The 25291-nt window shown below is 41.7% G+C and overlaps 1 protein-coding gene across 1 annotated transcript in view; it reads right to left on the minus strand.

The window, feature by feature from the left end:
* The window catches only part of LOC136319464 (pecanex-like protein 2), a 286591-nt gene that overhangs the window by 37569 nt on the left and 223731 nt on the right, over positions 1-25291 (minus strand). Inside the window, exon 24 of the mRNA XM_066252718.1 lies at positions 21845-21974. Coding sequence (XP_066108815.1) covers positions 21845-21974 — 130 coding nt within the window. The remainder of the gene's footprint in view (positions 1-21844; positions 21975-25291) is intronic.

A 25291-nucleotide genomic window follows, 5' to 3' on the forward strand; every position in this document is an offset into this window, starting at 1 on the left:
GAAAAAAATACATGTTTTTAATTAAGAGACACACATGTATACTTTACCAATGCATAACAAAATATACGAAATAAAAGAAAAAAGTGTTATTTAGTACTTATTCTTACCTTGGAGACAGGTGGCTAACGAAGGTGAATGGCAGAGGAGGAGGAGGAGGGAGGGAGGAAGGGATGCAGGCACTGTAGACACGTAAACTAAAACTGCACTTTCTTAACACTAAATGTAAACTACAACTGCATTTTCTTTACTTTAAACAAAACTAAAACTGCACTTTCTTTACTTAAAATGAAACCACAAAAACTTAATTGTAAAAAAATGCACCTTTTTAACTTTAAACTTAACCTAAGCTTAACATTGTGTATTTTTCATTTAATCATCACCTGTTTTTGCCTTTTGGCTGCACTTTCAGCAACAAACAAACAAACAAACAAAACCAACAAAATACTACTCTTTCTAGCCTAAACATCAGGAAAGGGACAGGCCACCAAAACAGAACACTTTTAGACAATAACCTCTCTATTCCAGCTACACACCATGCCCTCCACAACTTCCCACACCAGCAGAGGCCAATGGGGAACCAGACTTCCACCCTCACCAGGCAGTGGTGAGGTGCCCTTTGGTCTCCTGCTGGGATGGTGCCAAATGGGTCTAGGACAAAATTTGGATTTTTATCATTTCCTGGGGTAAAAAAGCCACATGGGCAGCAGTAACAAAGTACTCCTCCTAACTCCTCCCTTCCAGGGAAGTATCACATCTAGAGGGACTTCTAAACTCCTACTCACAAAAAACAAACAAGGCACTTCCCCATCTCCACATCTACAGAGGCCAACTGGGGAACTCGGGTCCCCAACACCACTTGGCAGTAACAAAGCAGTGGACCCCTTTCTCCTGCCAGAGTGGCTTCAGAAAAGACCAGTTGAAACAGAAGGTTTAAATAATATCCAGAGACTCATACATAATACACAGAATGTCCAGATTCTAGCCTAAAATTACTTGTTGTTATAAGAAACAGGAAGAGCTCAAACAAAAGGGTAAAACTAATAAATCCCAACACTGGGATGACATAGTATTATCTGACAAAGATAATAAAATGTGTCAGTGAACAATTAAGAAGCCTTTTGAAACAAGTGAAAAAATAGAAACTCAGCAAAATTAGAAAGTCTCAGGAAAGAAATAGAAGATATAAAGGACCAAATAGAAATTTTAAGAAAGAAGGCAGAAAAAAATAACACTGGGGAACAATTTTCTTTTCATTTTCTGTTCTTGCATGAGGTTTTAGAACTGTTTCTATATATTTCTGCATCGCTGATTCCAAATCTGAAATCCATTTTCTGGTGCATGCTCTAGTTGTTTTTTTTTTAATATATATATTTTTTATTTATTCATTTTAGAGAAGAGAAAGAGAGAGAGAGAGAGAGAGAGAGAGAGAGAGAGAGAGAGAGAAGGGGGAGGAACAGGAAGCATCAACTTCCATATGTGCCCCGACCAGGCAAGCCCAGGGCTCTGAACTGGCGACCTCAGCATTTCCAGGTCGATGCTCCATTCACTGCGCCACCACAGGTCAGGCGCATGCTCTAGTTTTTATGCAATTTTAATTTCTTTTTGTTACAGTTAATGGCATGCATTGGTTTTTAAATTGGAGTTAAAGGGCAATGACTCTTGGATTGAACATAACCACAAGGAATTAATGTTTTACAAACATCACTTTTACACAATTGTAGTTGTTTTTATTTTTTATTTATTTTTTATTTTTTTTTTTCATTTTTCTGAAGCTGGAAACAGGGAGAGACAGTCAGACAGACTCCCGCATGCGCCCAACCGGGATCCACCCAGCACGCCCACCATGGGGCAACACTCTGCCCACCAGGGGGCGATGCTCTGCCTATCCTGGGCGTCGCCATGTTGCGACCAGAGCCACTCTAGCGCCTGAGGCAGAGGCCAAGGAGCCATCCCCAGCACCCGGGCCATCTTTGCTCCAATGAAGCCTTGGCTGCGGGAGGGGAAGAGAGAGACAGAGAGGAAAGCGCCGCGGAGGGGTGGAGAAGCAAATGGGCGCTTCTCCTGTGTGCCCTGGCCGGGAACCGAACCCGGGTCCTCTGCACGCTAGGCCGACGCTCTACCGCTGAGCCAACCGGCCAGGGCTATTGTAGTTGTTTTTAAATGTAAAAAATTATTATCTGCCTGACCTGTGGTGGCGCAGTGGATAAAGCATTGACCTGGAAATGCTGAGGTCGCCGGTTCGAAACCCTAGGCTTGCCTAGTCAAGGCACATATGAGAGTTGAGGCTTCCAGCTCCTCTCCCCTTCTCTCTCTCTCTCTCTTTCTCTCTCTATCTCTCTCTCTCCTTTCTCTCTCCTCTCTAAAAATGAATAAATAAAATTAAAAAAAAATTATTATCTAATAAAAACACCCTCCTATTTTGTTTTAAGATTGAATCATGGCTTCTTCAAGTAGGCGTAAATGTAAGAATAGTCCTGACACCTTCTGTTATATATGTGGCTGTTACACATTTCAACTTCAAAGGCACAATATTTCATCATTTGTGACACGTGCATATATTGCCTATTTTCAAGTTCCCCTTGGCGATCAAGACAAGAATTGGGCTCCTCATATGGTGTGTCATAATTGTGAGGAAATGCTTCGTGACTGGACAAAAGGAAAATGCAAAGGAATGCCTTTTGGTATTCCCATGGTTTGGCATGAACCTAAGGACCACAGCAGTAACTGTTATTTCTGTCTGATTCATACAAAGGGCATCAGCAAGAAAAAACGGCATATGATCGCATATCCTACTATTCCTTCAGCAATACGACCTATCCCACACTGTGACACACTCTCGGTTCCAGTTTTCAATGGTTTTATTTCTTCTAAGGATGAAGAAAGTGACGTGATGACTAAGTGTATTTTGATAAGATGCATGAGGAAATGGTTGTAGAATCTGAAGGGTCTTCTTCTGATGTCAAGCAGTCATTAACCCCTCAGCAGTTTAGTCAACATGAATTGAATGACTTAGTAAGAATGACATAAAAATTGTTCTTGAGTTTCTGAAGTTTGAGGAGCATAACTGGATCATTTGTGTAGATCTTAAAATGGTAAATTTTCTGCTAGGACAACAGAGAGGTTTCACAAAGTATCCTTACTTTCTGTGTTTGTGGGACAGCCGAGCTTGGGAGAAACACTGGACACAGAAGGAGTGGCCAAAACGTGAAGCCCTGGAAGTAGGGATGCAAAATATTGTGAACGAACCTGTAGTTAATTGAGACAGGATCATTTTTCCCCCACTTCACATCAAACTTGGCTTAATGAAGCAGTTGGTTCAGGCTTTGAGTAGAGAAAGTCAATGCTTTCAACATATTATTTCTGCTTTTCCTGCCTTGTCTTTTGAGAAGATAAAAGCAGGTGTATTCGATGGACCTTAAATGAAGAATTTGCCAGGAAGATGAATAAGGAGGAGAAAGCAGCATGGCAGTCTTTTGTGGCAGTTAGAAAGAACTTCCTTGGCAACAAAAAAGCAGAAAATTATGAACTTCTGGTTTAAAGGATGCTGTTGGCTTTCCACAACATTGGATGTAACATGAGCATTAAGATTCACTTCCTGAACAGTCACCTTGATAAGTTTCCCGAAAATCTTGGATTTGTTAGTGATGAGCAGACTACTGCTGGAGCATCAAACGAGATTGTCTTCAACAAGTACACAAACGCAAGAGCTACAAACGCAAAGTTTTGCCTGAGTAGAATTTAAATAAGTTTTGCACAAATTTTATGATTAAAATAAGTGTTTTAATATGTTCTACTTCAAAATTGTAGACAAATTCTGATGCAGTCATATCTTTTAGTGTATTAGTGTATTTACTGCATATATAAATTACTATATTTTCACATAGATGCTGCCCAAGAAGAATTCTACTTCATTACGTTAAACTAAATGTTGAAAATTTTACAATAAGATGAAAACCTAAAATCTTGAATTGCAAAAAAACACACAAAACTGTAGCTTACAGAGAAAAACTAATGTCAGATCTGAGATCAGCACACTCGAATTAGGTAAGAACAAGTGTTTTTGTGGATGCAACAATAATTTTGTTCCCCAGTATAATCAATGAGCTAGAAGAGAGAACAATAAGTGTTACATAATCTGACCAACAGAGAGAAAACAGACTGAAGAAGAATAACACTCTGGGAGACCTGCAGGACTGTAATCAGAGATTTAACATTCTTGTCATCAGAATCCCATATGGACAGGAGAAATCAGAGATTAAACTCAAAGAAATCCACACCAAGAAACATCATCGTCAAATTTCTAAAACCAAAATAAACAGACAAATAAACCTCTTGGAAGAACTGAGAAAGGACAACTTATCAGAAGGAAAAAAAAATTGAAATACAGTGGATTAATTATTAGAGGCCATGGAGGTCAGAAGGAAATGGTACATCATTTGCCAAATGCTGAAAGAAAAAAAAAATCCCTCTAGAATCCTATATCCAGTGGAGCTATCATTCTGGAATGAAGAAGATTCTAAGGTTTTCTCAGATGAATGGAATCTGAGAGAATTTATGAATAGGAGATTTACCCTAAAATAATAGAGAAATTCTTTAAAAAAAAGACAATAAAAGGAGGAATGTAATTCTGGCCGGTTGGCTCAGTGGTAGAGCGTCGGTCTGGCATGCGGGAGTCCCGGGTTCGATTCCCGGCCAGGGCACACAGGAGAAGTGCCCATCTGCTTCTCCACCCCCCTCTCCTTCCTCTCTGTCTGTCTCTTCCCCTCCTGCAGCAAGGCTCCATTGGAGCAAAGATGGCCCGGGCGCTGGGGATGGCTCCCTGGCCTCTGCCCCAGGCACTAGAGTGGCTCTGGTCACGACGGAGCGACGCCCCAGAGGGGCAGAGTGTCGGCCCCTGGTAGGCAGAACATTGCCCCCTGGTGGGCATGCCGGGTGGATCCCGGTTGGGCGCATGCGGGAGTCTGTCTGACTGTCTCTCCCCGTTTCCAACTTCAGAAAAATACAAAAATACAAAAATAAAAAAAAATAAAAAAGGAGGAATGTTGGAAAATCAAGAGGAAGAAAATACATGTGAGTACAAATATGAGCAATACAATAGACATCCCTTCTTTGAGTATGTCTTCTAAATTTTATTTTATAATTGCAGCAAAAATTTTAAAATCATCAATGTGGTTCTAAATGTGTTTAGAGAAAACATTTATAATGTTATATTAGAAATGGAGAGAATAAGAGGACATGGAAGGGAGGTGAGGTTTCTGAACTTTACTTGAACTGGTAAAATGACAATATTAGTAGACTTTGATAAATCATTTATATATAATACATTTCTAGAACAAAAACTAATTGATATACTCAACATGTTATTTTATAGAATTCTAAAAAATACACAAAAAGCTAAATAAATGGAAATAATAAATAGCAAATGAAAACCAAAAAAATTAATGGGCAGATTTGAGTTCTAATATATCAATAACTATATTAAATGTAAATAATCTAAATACACCAAGACAGAGATTGGCAAAGTGGACTAAAAAACATTATCAAACTAAATGCTGTCTATAAGAAACATACTTCAAATATAGTGACACAGGTCAGTATAAAGTAAAAAAAAAAGGGGGATATTTTGCAAACAAACAAAAGCATAAACTGTGATATTAATATAAGATAAGGGAGACTTGATAGCAAAGAAATTTATGAAAGATAGAAAAACAATAATTAAAGAATTACCTCATGAAAAAATTACATTAATTCTAAGTATGCATGGAGCAAACAACAAAGTTGCAATATATGTGAACCAAAAATTGATAGAACAGAAAGAAGTAGACAAATCTACAATTATAGTTGGGGACTTCAGCACCCAATATGCAATAATTGATAAAAAGACTGGACAGAAAATCACCAAGGATATAGAAGAATCCAACTATGCTATCAACCAACAATATCTAACCAACATTTATTGAACACTCAACTCAACAAGAGTAGACTGCAAATTCTTTTCCCATGCCCAAGACAGACCACATCTTGGTACAAAATACAGTTTCAACAAATTTAAGAGAAGTGAAATAATGAGGGTCTTTTCAAACGATAATGTACTCTATTAGAAACCCATGACTGAAAAGTAACAGGAAACTATCCAAACATTTGGAAACTAAACAGCATAATTCTAAATAATTTGTGGGTCAAAGATAAAGTTTCAATGGAAATAAAAATACATTGAACTGAAAGAAAATAAAAATAAAACACATCACACATAGCAGTGTACAGCTAAAGCAGTACTAAAAGAAATAAATTAGTGTATATAACTAAATACATACATAAAAAAGAAAAAGCTCAATAGTCTGGTTTCTTTAACTGTGAATAGTGTTTTCAAAGTCCATCTATGTTATAGCATATATAAGTTTATTGCTGAATAATACTCCATTGCATGGGACAGGACATTTTCTTTTTCTTTCTTTCTTTCTTTCTTTCTTTCTTTCTTTCTTTCTTTCTTTCTTTCTTTCTTTCTTTCTTTCTTTCTTTCTTCTTTCTTTTTTTTTTTTTTTACAGAGACAGAGAGTGAGTCAGAGAGAGGGATAGATAGGGACAGACAGACAGGAACGAAGAGAGATAAGCATCAATCATCAGTTTTTCATTGTGGCACTTTAGTTGTTCATTGGTTGCTTTCCAATATGTGCCCTGACCATGGGGCTGCAGCAGACCGAGTAACCATGGGTCCAAGCTGGTGAGCTTTGCTCAAATCAGATAAACCCGCACTCAAGCTGGCGACCTTGGGGTCATGAACCTGGGTTCTCCGCATCCCAGTCCAACGCTCCATCCACTGCACCACAGCCTGATCAGGCAGGACATTTTCTTTATCCATTCATTATTCAGTTGATAATATTTAGGTTGTTTTCACTTATTGGCTACTATGAATAATGCTGATATAAACATTTATGTACAAGGTTTTGTTAAAAACCTACTTTGCTATTTTCTTGGGCATATATCCCAGAGTGAAATTACCCTTCTCTTTTCCCTACGGTGTTCTTTGATATACAAAAGTTTTTAATTTGGATGAAGTCTAATTTACCTAATTTTTCTCTTTTTGCTTGTGCCTTTGATGTCTTATCTAAGAATCCATCACAAATCCAAAATCATGATTTACTCCTCTATTTTCTTCTAAAAGTATCATAGTTTTAGATTTACACTTAAATCTTTGACTGATTTTGAGTTAATTTTTTACATGTTTTGACATAAGAGTTTAACTTCATTCTTTCCATGTGGCTATCCAGTTGTCCTAGCATCATTCATGGAAAAACTGTTTTTTTCCATTGAATGATCTTGGCACTCTTATGGAAAGTCAATCAACTGTAGATACATAGGTTTATTTCTGGACTCTCATTCCTAATCTAGTGATCAATATGTTTATCCTGGCACCTGTACCACATAGTTTTATGTTTTAAAACTTACTGAAACACTATGGTAAATTTTGAAATTGAAAAATGTAAACCTTCCAACTTCATTCTTTTTAAAGACTGTTTTGGCTATTCAGGGTCCCTTGAAATTCCATATGAATTTTACAATGAGCTTGTCTTTTTATGTAAAATGGAATTAATTGAATCTATAGATCAATTTTGTGGATATTGACTTCTTACCATTGTCTTCATGTGTGTACATGAGATATCTTTCCATTTATTATTTAATTTCTTTCAGCAGTGTTCGTAGTTTTTAGTATTCCTGTCTTCCACTTCCATAATTAAAGTTATTCCTAAGTATTTTGTTCCTTGTATACTACTACAAATTGAATTGTTTTCTAGATTTCATTTTTGACTTGATTAATGCTGACATATAGAAATATAACTGATTTTGTATGTTTAACTTCTTTCCTCCAAATTTGTTGAATTTAATTGTTAGCACTAACAGGGTTTGTGAATTCTTTAGAATCCATAAGATGATGTCATCTATGAATCGAGATAGTTTTATTTTTTCTTTCCAACTTGAATGCCTTCTATTTTCTTGTCTAATTGTTCTGTCTAGAACTTCTAGTACAATGTTGACTAGAGGTTGTGAGAGTGGACATTCTTATCTTGTTCTTTATCTTAGTTAGGAAGCTTTTAGTCTTTCACCATTAAGCATGGTATTAGCTGTGAGTTTTTCATTGATGCCCATTATCAGATAGAGGACATTCCCTTTTATTTCTAGTTTCTTGAGTGTTTCTATCATGACAGTGTTGATTCTGTCAAATGATCTTTCTGCATGCTCTTATGCTTTTTTCTCTTCAATTAATGTAGTATATTACACTGACTGATTTTTATATATTGAACCATTGCATTCCTAGGATGAATCTCACTTGATCATAGTATATAATCCTTTTAATAGGCTCCTGAATTTAGTATGTTAGTATTTTTGAAAGATTTTTGCATCTATATTTATAAGGGATATTAGTCTAAATTTTTCTTTCCTTGTGATAACTGACTCTGGTGTCATCATAATATTGGCTCCACTGAATGAATTAAAAACTATTTATACCTCCACTATTTTGGGGGAAGTTGAGAAGAATTGTATCAATTCTCTTTTAAATATCTTATAGAACTCACCAGTGAAGCCAACTGGTCCTGGGCTTTTCTTTGTTGGAAGTTTTTTGATCACTAAATCCTTTTCTTGTTATAGATCTACATATTTAGATTTTCTATTTCTTCTGCAGTCAGTTTTGGTAGTTTGTATGTTTTTACAAATTTGCCCAGTCATTTAGGTTATTTAATCTCTTGGCATACAATGGTTTATTGAATTTTCTTACGATTCTTTTAATTATACAAGGTTGGTAATATTTTCTCACTTTATGATTATAATATATGAGTTTTTTCTCTCTCTTTTTGGTTATTTTATGTAAATGTCTGTCAATTTTATTGATCTTTTCTAGAAACAACTTTCGGTATCATATATTTTCTCTATTGTTTTTCTATTCTCTATTTCATTTATCTCCACTTTAATCTTTATTAGTTTTTTCTGTCTGCTAGCTTTGAGTTTAGTTTGCTTATTTCCTCTACTTCCTTAAGACAGAAGGTTAAGTTACTGACTTGAGATTTTTCTTGTTTTTAATGTTGGTATTTACAGTATAAATTTCCCTCTGAGCACTCATTTTGCTACATTCCATAATTTGAAATATATTATATTTCTAAGTACTATTTTTGTTAAATACTAGTATATAAAATACAATGTGTCTGTAAAGTCATGGTGCACTTTTGACTGGTCACAGGAAAGCAACAAAAGATGATAGAAATGTGAAATCTGCATCAAATAAAAGGAAAACTCTCCCCATTTCATACCTATTCAGTGCAGTTTGATGTAGGCCCAGGCACAGATTTTTAGGGCTCCTTAGGTAGCTATCCCGTAAAGCCTCTACAGACTCGTCACTGACTGTTGGCCTACCAGAACGGGGCTTCTCCACCAAACTGCTGGTTTCCTTCAACTGCTTATCCCACTGAGTAATGTTATTCCTGTGTGGTGGTGCTTCGTTATAAACATGCCGATATTCACATTGCACTTTGGTCATGGATTCGAATTTAGCGAGCCACAGAACACACTGAACTTTCCCTCTGTACCGTCCACATCTCGACTGGCATGGCCGTGGGCTGCTCCGATGTATACACAGTGTTACATCATCATCTGCGCATGTGCACATGCTGCCACATCATCCTACAGAAACTGGGAGGGTTTTCCTTTTATTTGGTGCAGATTTCACGTTTCTATCATCTTTTGTTGCTTTCCTGTGACTGGTCAAAAGTGCACCATGACTTTACGGATATGCTGTATATAATAAAGAACTGTCCAAACTCAATAGAAAAATAAAACCAAAGGATCCAATTGGAAAATGAGCCTAATACAGGAATAAACATTTCCTGAAGATGTCCCAATGACAAAAAAGCTCAGGAAAAGATGTTCATCATCATAAGCCATTAGGAAAAGGCAAATGAAAACCACGATGGGATGTCATTATACCTATCATTAGGGATGAAATAAGAAACAGTGAAAACACCACTATACAGTTAAGGATATGAAGAACTAGATCGCTTATACATTGCTAGTAGAAGTGCAATGCTAAACAACAGAAAGTGACAAACTACTGACATGTACAATTACCTGGATGAGCCGCCACTGAATTATGGCGAGTCAGTAGTCCCACAAAGTTAATACTGTATGTAAATATGTAACTTTTTTTTTTAAGTGAGAGAAGGGGGGATAGAGAAACAGATTCCCACATGCACCCGACCAGGCTCCACCCTGCAATCCCTATCTGGGGCCAATGCTCAAATCAACCAAGCTATCTTCAGCATCTGAGGCCAACGCTTGGATCAACCAAGCCACTGGCTGTAGGAAGAGATGAGAGAGAGAATAGGGAGAGAGAGAAGAGAAGTAGATGGTCACTTCTCATGTATGCCCTGCCAGGGATCAAACCCAAGACTTCCAAACACCAGGCAGATGCTCTAGCCACTGAGACAACTAGCCTGGGCCTGCAACATTTCTAAAATGACAAAATTACAGGGATGGAGAACAAATTAGTGATTGACAAGAGTCAGGCAGGGGGTGGGGCCAGGAAAGAGAGTGGGGCTTATAAAAGAGCACTAGGCAAGATCTTAGTGGTGATAAAATTCTTGACTGTATCAACATTGACACCTAGATTGTGATCATTTTGCAAGATGTTAACACTTGTTAAATAAGCAAAGGATTCATGGGGCAGGGATCTCTCTATGGTTTCTCTCAACTGCATGTGAATCTATAATTTGATGAAAATAATTAATTGAAAAATCTCCATAGCCAATAGCAGGTCTGAATTTATTGAGTATAATGCATTCATGGGTGATTCTCATCTCTGCTCTAAACTTACTTATGTCTCAAACTGGCATTGCTTTTCCCATTTCATAAAAAAAAAAAATCCAAGATAATCCAACATTTCAAATACAGTGTATGAAGTCCAACTACTCATTCACCAGAAAGTCATAAATATTTAGAGGGTGAAAAGTGTGTCTTCTCCTTTTGCATATGCAACTAATAAAAATAGTAATAAAAAATTCAAGTTTCATGTGGTTGAAGAAAGAGTCAGCCAAATGGAGAATTTCAAAAATGGAGACATATAAGATTATAACTGATTCATAAAAATTAAATTATCAGGGCTTTGCTGGTTTCCCCTCCGGGTTTAACATGCCTGATTTAAGGCTTTGACTTCTGGGTGCTATATCTTTCTGGTAAAAAGAGGCCCAATGTCATTTGTTTGACAGTGTTTTATTTAGCATTGTGGGCAAAATTTCTTCTGGGGATGAAGACATGTATGTTTTTATTAGTTACCAGTGATATGCATAGAATTTGGGTCAACATGATCCCCATATGCAGCAAAAATAAGTATTAAGCCCTGATGATGGAAAGGCAGGTCCTTATGCAGTGGCACACTCAGCCCTGATGAGTCAACTCGGGTCCTTCTGTTTCCATGACCCCTTGTCTCAGGAGAGACAGCAATCTGAGAAGACAAATTCTCCAAAGTACACCTCTCTGCCTCTAGGGGAAAAAGCTCCTACTATACAGCCTTCAAAATAAATAATTTAAAAAATATAACATAGTAAGACAAGGCAAAATAAAAATAAATATAATATATTAAATTGTTCTTATTTTTATCAGGTAATAACTTTTTTCCCCCCACTTTTCCTGTATGTGACTGTTTTTCCGTTACTGGTCATTTTTTATTTAAAAAATTCTTGCAGGGGAACATCAGTTGACTTGATTGTGTTTACATCGAGGAAAACAGCTTCCCAGTCATGAAAGGGTTGTGGTGACAGCAGAATGTTTTCAGCAGGACAAGAGAAAAAGAGCAGGCTTCTTACTTTCACAAAATGTATTTATTTCATTGATCAGACAACCACCAGGAAGCAGCAACCACATGGGAAGCCTGGGCTAAGTCTTGACCTCCATGAAGTCAGATGAAACTCAGTCTTGGGAAGACATTCAGGGAAACAAGGTGAAAGAAGTCCAACTTGATTTCTAGAATACTAAAGAATGATCTTAACACAGAGCCTCAAATGTGGAAGCCCCCAGACCCAAAGTGGCCTTCCCAGAGCCAACTTTGTCAGGAACAGAGAGAATGTGGCCTGGACATGGACATTGAATATTGGCTCAACACACAGGAGACCCTTTAAAGTGCCTCCCATGTGCCCAACAAATCCCCTGTGCCATGCACACTCGAGCCACGCAGTGAAAGGGCTTGAGACAGTGCAGATTTAACAGCGGAATATTTCCTGCCTTCCTGTATTTAGAATAAATCAATCCCATCTCCAACACTTACCTAAAAGCTGGAAGGGCTGAGGACTCTCCTTCCCCCACCCTCCTGCTGTTAGACTCACATATCCCACACCATCCAACCTGACCCAGTCACAAAGCCGAGCTCCTGGGTGACCTTGACATGCCAAGTCAGCAGCATCGACAGCCGGGAAGCAGGTGGGCAGGCTGGAACCCTTCCTGCAGGTGCACGGTGAACTACACATCTCAGCACTTTGCAAATTCTCTAACTGCTCAGCACAATGTAACAGGACCCTGAGTATAATTATGCATCATGGCATAATGAATAATAAGCTCAAGCCAGGGCTATTTAAAAAATTCAACGCACTAGAGTTCCCCCAAAGTGTCATCCTTTTATAATATATTTGCATAATCACTCATCACCACACCTGAAGTGTCAAACCTTACCCCTGGTTATGCATGTGTGTGAGAACTTTCTCATCTGTCAGCAAGGCAGCAGGAAGGGATCAAGTTCACCATTTAGTTTCCCTGACATAACAGCACCTGCCGCAGGCCTAGAATTCCAGTTGAAATCCAAGGCAGAGAAGGAACACGGAGGAACCAGAGAGTGAGGGCAGGCTCAGACTCCTGGTCTGCCACTACCCTGGAGCTACAGCAGGGGATAGATGCTGGGCGCCTCCTCTGGCATTCTAGACTATTTACACCCACAGGTGACAAGGTGACAAAGGGCTTACCTTTGTGCTGTCAAAAAGTATGGCAGAAGGATTGCCTAGTAAAAACCGTCACCACCTGCTTTTATTAGGAGTCTTTGGAAAGCAATTGGAAATGCCAAATGCCAAAATCATTGGCTCTCCAGCTAAGGGGTTGGGGGTTGACTGGGCCCAGCTGGTGTCATCCGGAACATTCTCATGTTCCTGGCCCTGCCTTCCTCTGCGTCTGTGCATGTATGGGCCACTCCCCACCTTGCAGGGACAAAAAGCCTGCTGCAGCATTAGGCTTGCACAGTGCCACCAAGACCAGTGTGGAAAAGGGGTTCTTCTGCCTTGCAGGTCTCTCATACCCCAAAGCCCCAGGGCCGAAGCAAGAGACTCTGGATTTTACTTGTTGCCTTTCTGTGAGTGGGCCCTTTTGGCCACAGTCTCACCTGCTTGTCTGTTTCTTGTTTTCCTGTGGCCTAAAGTCCAGGAGAAGTTTGCACACAGAGCTAAGTTTCACTGGAGCAGAACAAGATACAAGGTGGGCACGCACTGCCGTAAGCCCGTAGCACAGCACACTCATGTCCCTACCCCCCGGCTAAGGGTCACTGACCCTGAACTCTGAGCCACTCTGGCTCCTGGGCCTGTCTTGACACCTTTGCTTCATTCTGCATGACTGAGATTGGTTTTTGCTGGTATAGCTTTTCTTCCACTCCCTGGAAAAGTTCAAGACATGGTCCACATTCTTAACACGGCTGTGTCTGCATGTCCAGACCCCATGACCAACCAGGCCGAGGCGGACTAGTGGAAGTTAAGCTTTGTCAGTCTCTTACCAATAGATATACACAATCTCCAAGTGACTCCCAAGAATTTTTAAATTACTCAGAACTCTCATATTCACATATGCATCCAAATGACTCTGCGTCCTTTCTTGGGGGGAATTCGCAAAGACCTTTCATTAGCTCCTTCCATTAGTGAGGACATTTCCTCATCTTTTCACAGATGGCTCTGGATGTGCTGGTAGCAGCAGGCCACACCCAAAGGGATGTGCCTTAAGCCTCTCTGCCTGGGGTCTGGGGCTGCTGGGACCCAGGCCGGGTCTCAGCACACAGCCTGGACCTCGTGAAGGAGGTGGCCCCATTGAGCCCTACCGCTCCCTGGCTTGGAGACACTGGGAAGTACCAGAAAGTCCCCAGAGGAACCAGGGAAGACAAACTAGAGAGCAGATGGCTTGTTTAGACCTTGCAAATGGCCCCTCATCACACTCTCTGACAGCTTGGGGAGGGGGTTTTGTGCTTTTGAGCCATGAACCTCCTGTTGTACAGTTATCGCAGGGTGGAAACTCAGCCTAGTGGTTTTAAGAATAATTCTGGTTTTAAGAATGATAGTTGAGTCGCGCTTATTCTGACCTTCCAGAGGTCCAACACGAGGTCTGGAACCAACGTCTGCTTCTGAAGAGCGCTCTGAAGGTGACAGGGAACACAATCTGTCTCAGCAGCTCTGGGCCTTCCCTGTTCCTGGGAGGGCTGTGGAATGTTTCCTTTGGGACAGAAGGAAGCCACTCTGGCACCTAGCCTCAGGCCCTGGGTGTGACCACCCCTCTTTCCAGAAGGGGCTTTTATAAAGGTACCTCTATTTCTAGTCTTGAGCAAATGCTTTAACTGTCTTTATTTATTTGTGTGTATGTGGAGGGATGGCTTTGAGACACAATGGAAAGGGTTCAGGGTTGGAAAAAGACTAGACCTGGGTTAGCATCTTGGTTCAGCTGTGAACTTGTTCTGTGACCATGACCAAGTTATTTAATTTCCCTGAATTTCCTTTTCATGATCTGTGAAAAGAAAAAAATAAAATTCTACTTCAAGAGAGGATGTAAAGATGAGAATGGATGTATCTGAGGAGGTCAGCAGGTGTTCAGTAAATATGGAAATATGAGGCTCACTCCTGGGACAGCCACGGCTGCTGCCTCGCTCCCATACCTTTCTTATTATAATTAATAATAACCTAGCAAAGCTCAACACACTCCTGGGTGTGGGTCCGAGCTCTAAGAGCCCTGAGACATTTGATGAAGGAGTGCTATGACTTTTATCTCTATAGTAACTAAGTAATCCAGGTACTTGGTACTCATATCCAAATAAATTATGGGGGTGGGTTTTTTTGTTTTTTTGTTTTTGTATTTTTCTGAAGTTGGAAACGGGCAGGCGGTCAGACAGACTCCCACATGCGCCTGACCGGGATCCACCCGGCATGCCTACCAGGGGGCGATGCTCTACCCATCTGGGGCGTCGCTCTGCTGCGAACAGAGCCATCTAGCGCCGGAGGCAGAGGCCATGGAGCCATCCTCAGCACCCAGGCCACCTTTGCTCCAATGGAGCCTCGGCTGCCGAAGGGGAAGAGAGAGACAGAGAGGAAGGAGAGGGGGAGGGGTGGGGAAGCAGATGGGTGCTTCTCCTGTGTGCCCTGGCCGGGAATCAAACCGAGGACTCCTGCATGCCAGGCCAACACTCTACCACTGAGCCAACTGGCCAGGGCTATGGGGATGTTTAATCGCAGTTGAAAACTATAAATCCCTCCCCTAAGTAACTGCAAATTTGATTTATAGTGCTATGTATCACTATTAGCCCATATGCCAGATATGTTTCCCGTTTTATACTTAAGAAAAAAATCGCCTTTAGAGAAGCTTAATGCTTTAAACAAAGATTTTACAAGCCATGCTTCAAACAACTCAGTGGGTAGAGAATATCCAGAGAAATCCTCTCCATTCCAAAAAAGGTAAAAAATAAAATGTAGTGGCAAACTTTCTGTGGCTGCCTAACCAAGTCAGGCACCTGGCTCTGGCCCGCTCATCATCATCAACAGCCCTGAAGGAAAACCAGGTGGTGACAGGCACCCTCATCTGCAGGCGACACATGTGAAGGGATGGGATGAATGAGGAAAGATGTTGAAATTGGCCTCGATGGCTGGGAATGTTGAGCTAAAGCTACAAACTGAGAGCTGACAGAGGAAGTGTACATTTCAGGTTTCTAGGAAGACACACATATAAGGCTAGAATGGTGAAAACTTGGCCATCCTCTGATAAAGCAATTGAGAGGCTTTAGATTTTTAGAAGGCACAAATGAGAACAGGACATCTAGTTCCCAGGACGTCCTAGGGCCATCTCCTTTCTGGGCATCTGGAGCTGTGAGGGTGAGGGTCAGCCCAGTGACCTTCTGGAGGAGATGCCTATGGTCTACCATTTCACACAAAGAACACTTAGGGCTACAGAGCCTCAAGGAGAGAGAGCAAAGGGGAGGAGAGCTGCCTCCATACTGGTGAAGGGTAGCTGGGTCTGAGGTAAGAAGATTCTGGATCACAGGTGCATCCAGGTGACTGAGGTGTCTAGGTAATACTACAAGAAGCAGCTTCAGCTCTGTGAAGAGCCCACAGTGTGGAGACAAAGCTCTCCAGGGCCGCCCAGTGAGGTGCAGGGCCCCAACCCCCAGAGTAGGAAGGGGCTGGAGGACTCCCTTCCATGGATATGCAGGAGGATTTGGGAGGGCTTCTGTAACCTCAAGGGTCCAACTAGCCTCAATTCTACATTACAAACCCATGAAGGGCTGTTGTGACCTCCTGAGACCAGTTGAAATATTTTGATCCCATATTTTGTCGTCTGATAAACCATAAAACAGGGGTGCTTTAGAGTGCCAGTTGCTTTTCCTTGAAGGTAGCTGTGACGCTCATGGAACAGAACTGGTTGCTGTGACTGGTGAGACATGAAATAAACAGCGCTGGCAGGGATGTGTGTCACTGGCGGATGTGAATGCATCCCGCCATTCCAGACAGGATTTAAGATAGGTAGCGCAGATACATAAAACGTCCAGATATATAAGGAAAGAGAACAAAATGGGGTATGTAAGGATAGAAATGCTGTGCAGACACCGACCTGCATTTTAGCACAGTGCACCATGCCTCACCTGATGTTTCTGACTCTGGGAGGCACAAAGAGACAGTCATCCCATTTCACAAATGAGTTAACTGAGACTCACATATTAAATAAGTTCCCCAAAGTCAACTGCCTAACCAAACAAATGAGCCAGAATTTTAATCAAGGTCTGACTGACCACAGAGACTTTCTGATGACTTGTCATTGCTTCAGGAATTGCTGAGGATGAAGTAACACTGATTATTTTCTGGCTGACAAGGGTGGGACCAAGGACTCAGAATCCAGGGCTGATGTTTTAGTAGGCCAGCGACACAGACTGATTCCTCTTGGTCAATGCCTAGCATAGATATATATTTTTTTTAGAGAGACAGACAGAGACAGGAAAAAAGAGAAATGAGAAGTAGTTCATAGTAGAACTCGTAGTTGTGTCATTTTAGTTGTTCATTGACTACTTCTCATATGTGCCTTGACCAGGGGGCTCCAGCCAAGCCAGTGACCTGTTGCTCAAGCCAGCAATCTTGGGCTCAAGCCAGAGACCTTGGGCTTCAAGCCAGGCAACCTTTGGGCTTGAGCCAGCAACCATGGGGTCTTGTGTCTGATCCTACGTTCCAGATGGAGACCTAGGGGTTTCAAATCTGGAAACTCAGCTTCCTAGGTCAATGCTCTATTCACTGTGCTCTATTCAGGCAGCACAGATGCTTAATGTATATTTGTTGATAAAGGATAATGCCCAGAATGACTTAACATCTTAAACCCAATCTGGAGAATATGACAGAAATCATGAAAGCTCTATTTGCCTTTCAGGTAGCTGTAATAGATGTTTTCTTATAGCAACAGTATTTTAGGTTTTATAGAAGACTTCTGATGTATCAAAACAAAGTAATATCAATGGAACTTTTCATTTTTTGGGTTTAAAGATAGATAACTCATTTAGAACCAAGACATTTCTGAGATACCAGGGACATGAGTCAAATACTTCCTAGCCTAAACATTTGTTTTATCTTAATAACAAAGTTTGGTAATTTAGTGAGTGTTTATATACATAAAGAGAAGGATGATAAATCACAATATCAGAATGTGCTTCTAAAGCTCTTTGGGATACTCTGACAGGGAGTTTATAAACACAGACACTGTTATCACAGCACATTCGCTGCTGTTGCCTGTGAGTTAAATAGAGACACCAGGCAGAGCTCATCATGACAGATTTTAAGGTCCTTACTTGTCTAGAGAGCATCAGTTTAATGGTGAACTTTCTAACAATTGTAAATGAAACCCAGACTGAGAATTCCCTTCCCTTTTACACAATATTGTTGGACTTGATTCATTTAAGAAAAATAAGCAAGCCAAGACATGAAGGTAAATACAATCTATACCAACCCGGGTAGAATTTACTGATAGCCACGGAGTGAATTTATTTTCCAAAGATGATTGCTACTATACTGCTCATCCTGCAAGACCTTCTTGAGCTTCGCCTCTTGTCTTTCAAGAGGGGGAATGGAACTCCCTTCCCTCTAACTGTGGGTGGGTCCATATGAGAATGAGAGGTAGAGGCAGGGAAGGCAGAGTCCAAGAAAAACTCACTGCAAATGATGTATGAAACAGCCCAGTAAGAGTGGTCAGACAATGAGGGTAAGATGGAAGAAGGTCCACATTTCTGCTGTCCAATGTGGCAGCCTCTGGGCACATGTGGCTATTTAAATTTAAGTGAATTAAGATTAAACAGAATTAAAAATGCAGTTCTTTAGTTACACTACCCCCGTTTCATTAGCCGCATGTGCCAGTAAGGCCACCACATTGGGCAAGGCAGATACAGAGCGTCTCTGTCAGCAGGGAGGCTGCTCAACAGTGCTGGCCTGGGTGCTTTTCTCCTTGTTCCTCCATCAGCAACAAGCCTCAACGGCTCTTAAAACAGGACATAACCTGGCCATTAGAGAGCAGATTAGTAAGGAGGCAGCATAGATGCTTAATGTATATTTGTTGACAAAGGATGTGTCCTCTGCTCCTGGGAAGGAGCAGCGCTGGGGAACAGGAAAGTCTGCAGATTTCAAGACAGCCCCAGCTAGCAAGCAACTGGCCATAGTTATCGGTAGCTGGTGATTCACTTATCGGTTCCTTAGAGTATTAAAACAGTTTCATACAGTGGAGGGCTCAATGGAGACCTGCAAAATCCAGAGCCAGCTTTCAAATGCTTGAAAGAAAAAAGAGAGGACTGGAAAGGGAGGGTGACGGAGCGGTGGCCAGGAGAGGGGACCGGAAGTGCCCTTGACACACCTGGGACATGTGCTCACCACAGCTCCACAGGGGTCTTTTAGCCAACCTTTTAAAGTGATGGGACTAGCGAACAATGAAAAAGAGTCAATTACATTAATTGACTGCTCCTTTGTATCAGACTGAAAGAAAAAGCTGATGAGGCTGGCTACGTGGACACTCTCAAGTCAGAACAGTAGACGTATTAGTATTTGAAATAAAACCCAACAGTTTGAGATAGACAGAATGAGCTTTCCAGAGCCTCCAATGGCCTCCAAATGAGATTTCCTGCCCTTTCCTTTCCTAGCTCCCACTGCTCTCATGGCCCTGAATTCCATCTCTAATCTTTTAAGCGGAGGGGACTCTGTGTTTTGATGCTTAACACAAGGTGAGAGCAGACCTTCAGCTCACTGGGTTTTGCATCAGGAAATTCCCTCTCCTGCGGGACTAAACATTTGCTCCAACTTGGCTCCTTCAGAGAGACCTGGTCGAGGTGAGACATCTTCATACACACCCAGAACTCCCATCTGTAGATGGGCTGCTCAAAGATGGGCCCCTCCCACACGTAACAGATAGCTAAACTGTGGACCACAACAGGATTGACAGCAAGACTGAATAAAGAAACGTGAAGCCTGCTCCGGAAGCCCACATTTGGTAACCCACACACATCCCGAGTCAGACCCGCAATGCTGGCTGGACTCTGGAAGTGAGGCAGAGAAATGATTTAGAACGCACATCCCTGCGTCCCTGCAGTAAAACCTGCACAAAGATCTCCCCATTCCCTTTCCATCAGGGAAGTCAAGCCCTCCCTCCCTCAATGGTGATGTGAGCTGCTTATGTCAAGTCCTTCTAGGCCCAGAGACCGGGTCCCAACTCATGAGAATAGAATTCAGAAAGAAATCTTCTGTGCCAATGATGGGGTTTAAAAAACCATCCACTTTCCTGCAGCTAAAAGCACAAGAGAGGCTACTCCTCTTATTTACAAGTGTTTAAACTTTCCAGAAATGTGACTTTCAGAGTTCCAAAGAGGCCCCCCCAAGCTGTTTCCCCTAACCACTCTGAGAGGCAAGCCTGTGCTGGTGGTTTGGTCTTATTCCGTGGTTCTGGAACCATACTCTACGTCTTTTTAAACAAATGCAAAAGAGGACTATTGTTTATGTATAAAATTTAAGACAACTTTATTTGTCATGCAAAAGCCCACCTCTCCAAGAATATCAGGATCCATATAATACCTGCAAGGAACACAAGGCCCCGCCCCCAACCTTCTCATGGCCCTAGCACTGGCTGCTATGGGTGCTTGGGATTGGTTCCTTTTCCCAGGGCACCTCTACCTGTGTGCTCCTGGGATGTGTTGGACACAGTCATGGTAACATCTGTCAGCTGCGCCAAGTGGGGACAGAGACTTGTATGCATAGAAGTCAAAGAAGAATCGCACCATCGCAGGCTCACGAGTGCTTCCTCTGTGCTGGGCCCTGGTCCAGGTATTTTATTGTATGAATTCATGCCATCCCCTATTATTTTATTTTTTTAAAATTTTGTTGATTTTTAGAGAGAGAGGGAGGTAGACAGAGACAGAGAGATAGAGAGACATAGATTTGTTTTTTCCACTTATTCATGCTGCCATTGGTTGATTCTTGTGTGTATCCTGGCCAGGGATCGAACCCATAATCTCGGCATGTTGGAATAATGCTCTAACCAACTGAGCTACGAGGCCAGGGCCTGCTCTCCCCTGTTTTTTGCCCCATTTTACAGAAGAGGAAAGAGAGGCCTAAGGTGCCCCTGCCTTCAGTGGTAGAGGTGAGGTGTGAGCCCAGGCAGACCCATGAGGATGCGTGTTTTATACCCATATAAAATGTCTGACAAAAGAAACAGAAGTCATTGACCTCCTAACTTAATGTTGGCCTCTGCACAACATAAAGGGCACATTGTAAGGGGTCACAGTTGTGCAAAGTGGAGACATCTTTCTGGGGATGGATTTGGGATTATACAGAACAGCAACAGACGTGGCTAAGAATTAAGGCCAAGGACATCTGGGGTGGGGTCCTGCCTGGGCACGTGGAGCGAGGTCTCTGCCCTTCGGAGCTACGGGCTGCCCCAGGCCCTGCCCCACACACATCCTCAAGAGTTCTTGAAAATCACTTGGCGAACCATTATTCCTCTCTCCTTGCCTTTCCTTCAAAGCAACTGCCCCCCATCACAGTTTGCTTGAGGACATTTATGACCAATCAGTCCACAGAGTCAAGAAAAAGTGCACAGCCATGTTCTACAAGTGTAGCGCTGCTCAGCAAAACAGCTGCTTTCTTTATGCTGAGCTGCGATGTGTGTACTCACACGTGACATGCATATTTAGAATGCTCCCAGAGGGAGCCTGTACCACACAGGGCCACCCCAGCATGTCAAAGAACAGGAGGATGGCCTCAGACAACCTTTTCCAGGGGCACCGGCTCACATTTGCAGTGATTGCTCACTTTCCTTCACAACTGGTGAGATCTGGACTGGAACCCAACGGCAGTTGGCAATAGGTCGTGTTTTCCAGGAGCCCCAAAGCCCTTGCGTTGAGTCCCTGAACTGGGGAGGCATCCACAGACACATGCTTTGTTGCCCTCACTCCAACCAAGCCGGGCAGAGCAAGGAGCCCGGGCCTTTGCGTAGAGGAAGGTTGACAAGCCCCCTGAAGCACAAATCTTAGCAAAGCCAGTTGGCATCTACTTTAAGATCTTACTTGTAGTTTTTCTCCCAGAACTTCACTGGCCTGACGTAAGATGTGATGAAAATGACACTCCCGAGAAATGGGCTCAGTGGGGTAGAAAAGATTGACGTGGCCAACGTCTGAAAGAAAAGTATGGCAGAATCTGAGGAACTTGAGTTAAGGCAAAACATTATTTTTCATTGTTCAATTTCTAAACACCATTTACAATTTTGACTAGTTTATATTAGAGCTGTTTCCTCACCAAGGAAAGAAAGATAGGAAGGAAGGCAGGCCATTGTTCCCTCCACGCACGTGTTCGGAACAGTGAGCCAGCCTTTCAGGGCACCAAAGTACTGTACTTGGTGACAAAGAGTACTGTGGGGCTTTCAGGAGGACCAGGACAATGCCAGAGGAGCTGGCTGGGCAGGACAACTCAAGGGGTTCAGACTGCTTTCAATCCCCACCCAAAGAGTATGTCCATTTTATAATGCTAGAACAGGGGTCGGGAACCTATGGCTTGTAAGCTAGATGTGGCTATTTTGATGGCTGCATCTGGCTCGCAGACAAATCTTTAATTAAAAAAATAATAACGTTAAAAATATAAAACATTCTCATGTATTATAATCCATTCATTTCCTAATGCTCACGTTCATGGTTGCGGGTAGCTGGAGTCAATCACAGCTGTCTTCTGGGACAACACCAAATTTTTATTGGATAATGCTTAATGTACATGGGTCATTGTAAGGTCAGGAAGTAAACTTCCCTCCTTTTAATCAAGTAGTCAGCTAGCTAATTGCAGAAACCCTTTTGATAAAGAAGATGGCTAAAAGAAAAAAAGATGAGGAGTATTGTACTTTTCATCAGGAATGGACAGAGGAATTCGCCTTTGCAGAGAGAGCAGGTTCTGCAGTGTGTCTAATATGCAATGATAAAATTGCATCGATGAAACGGTCAAATAGAAAGCGGCACTTCGACACACACCATACTACATTTGCATTGAAATATCCAGCGGGGGACAGCAGGAAGAAAGCATGTCAAGAGCTACTGTGCAGAGTGCAAGCTAGTCAGCAGCAACTCCGTGTTTGGACCCAACAAGGTGACTGGAATTCAGCTAGCTTTGCTGGTGCTTTAGCAATTGTGAGAAACGGAAAGCCATTCAGAGATGGGGAGTATGCCAAAACATCCATGCTTGATGTTGCCAATGAACTTTTTGACAACTTTTTGGATAAAGACAAGATAATCAAATGAATAAAAGACATGCTTCTGTCGGCAAGAACTGTACATAATAGTACCATCATGATGGCAAATCAAATTGAGGCAACACAAGTGAAGGACATAAATGCAGCACCATTCTTTTCTCTCGCTTTGGATGAGTCAACAGACGTAAGCCATTTATCCCAGTTCAGCATGATTGCAAGTTATGCTGTTGGTGACACTACGTGAGAAAAGTCTTGCTGTTTTGCCTATGAAAGAGACAACAAGAGGGGAGGATTTATTCAAGTCTTTCACTTAGTTTGCTAAAGAAAAAAAATCTACCGATGGATAAACTTATTTCGGTGTGTACCAATGGTGCTCCGTGCCTGGTGGGGAAAAACAGAGGATTCATAGCATTTCTTCGTGAACATGAAAAGAGACCAATCCTAAGTTTTCACTGCATCCCACATCAGGAGGCGCTTTGTGCTCAGATGTGTGGCGAGCAGCTTGGTGAGGTGATGTCGCTGGTCATTCTGGTGGTCAACTTTATTGTTGCCCAAGCTTTAAATGATCGCCAGTTTAAAACACTGCTGGGTGAAGTTGGGAATAATTATCCTGGTCTGCTTCTGCACAGCAATGTCCGTTGGTTGTCAAGAGGGAAGGTGCTCAGCTGTTTTGCGGCTTGTCTGAGTGAAATCCGGACTTTTCTTGAAATGAAAAACATCGAGCATCCTGAGTTAGCTAACACTGAGTGGCTCCTGAAGTTCTACTATCTCGTGGACATGCCTGAACAACTGAACCAGCTCAATGTGAAAATGCAAGGCATTGGAAATACTGTTTTATCTCTTCAACAAGCAGTGTTTGCATTTAAAAACAAGCTGGAACTCTTCATTGTTGACATTGAAACAGGTCATTTACTACACTTTGAAACACTGGGAGAGTTTAAAGATGTATGCACAGCAAGTGACCCTGCTCAACATCTTGATTTCCAGCAGCTAGTGGGCTTCACATCTAATCTCCTGCTGTCATTCAAAGCGTGCTTTGGAGAACTTCATGAGTGCACTCGTCTTTTTAAGTTCATCACCCATCCACACAAGTGCGCAGTGGACAGCACTGACCTGAGTTACATCCCAGCGTCTCCATCAGAGATTTTGAACTACAAGTTGCTGACCTGAAGGCCTCAGACATGTGGGTGAATAAGTTCAAGTCACTGAATGAAGATTTAGAAAAACTTGCATGACAGCAAGCTGAGTTGGCGAGCAAACACAAGTGGGGAGAAATGAAAAAAAACTTCAACCCGCGGACCAGCTGACTGTCAAAACTTGGAACGCGCTTCCTGTCACATACCACACACTGCAGCATGTGAGTATTGCTGTACTGACAATGTTTGGCTCTATGTATGCATGCGAGCAGTCTTTCTCACATCTAAAGAACGTAAGACCAACCTACGATCACGTTTAACAGATGGAAGTCTCAATGCCTGCATGAAGCTTAACCTTACCACGTATCAACCAGACTACAAAGCCATCAGCAAAACCATGCAGCACCAGAAGTCGCATTAATGGTAAGAAGTACTTTATTCATCATTGGTTAGCAACAGCTTAACAACGTTATTAAAAAGAATTCAGAGACTTATTGTACTTTAAAAGTGTCGGTCTTACATAAAATGCACACATTTACTTGTATTTAGTGTTAAACATATTGTATGGCTCTCATGGAATTGCATTTTATATATGTAGCATTCATGGCTCTCTCAGCCAAAAAGGTTCCTGGCCTTGTGCTAGAACGAATGATCCGGAAATGAAGGAGTCAGCGAGGAAAGCAGTGTTAGACTCTAAATAAGTTTACTGTGGTAGCTAAGAAAAGGACATTTAACAAGTCAGAGGTAGGGCAGAAATGAAGAGATGGCCTCAGAGGTGATTTTATTTTGGGACAATCAATAAATATAGTACGCTCGGGGTTACTATGTAAGACTGTGACCATTACAGCTAAGGCAGTGCCATGGGACAGGGACTCTGAGACAGCAGACTATTTCTCACCAAGAGAGCCAAGAGGCCAACCTAATAGGTTAATGGTAACATCTTTCCAAGCCTCTTTGTATATGAGTACATTTAAAATGACAATATCAATGTCAACACTTAAAGTTAAAAGAAAATCAGTAGAAGCTTAAAGGGAGTAGAAAGCAGTCATCATACATATTTTACAGAGATAAGCTGGCAAAGTCTGTCTAATTATTAGAAGACAATGGTATTGCATGGTCTCCATACATATTAAAGAGTGAATATT

This window comes from Saccopteryx bilineata, chromosome 1, assembly GCF_036850765.1.
Source record: "Saccopteryx bilineata isolate mSacBil1 chromosome 1, mSacBil1_pri_phased_curated, whole genome shotgun sequence".
Taxonomy (NCBI): domain Eukaryota; kingdom Metazoa; phylum Chordata; class Mammalia; order Chiroptera; family Emballonuridae; genus Saccopteryx; species Saccopteryx bilineata.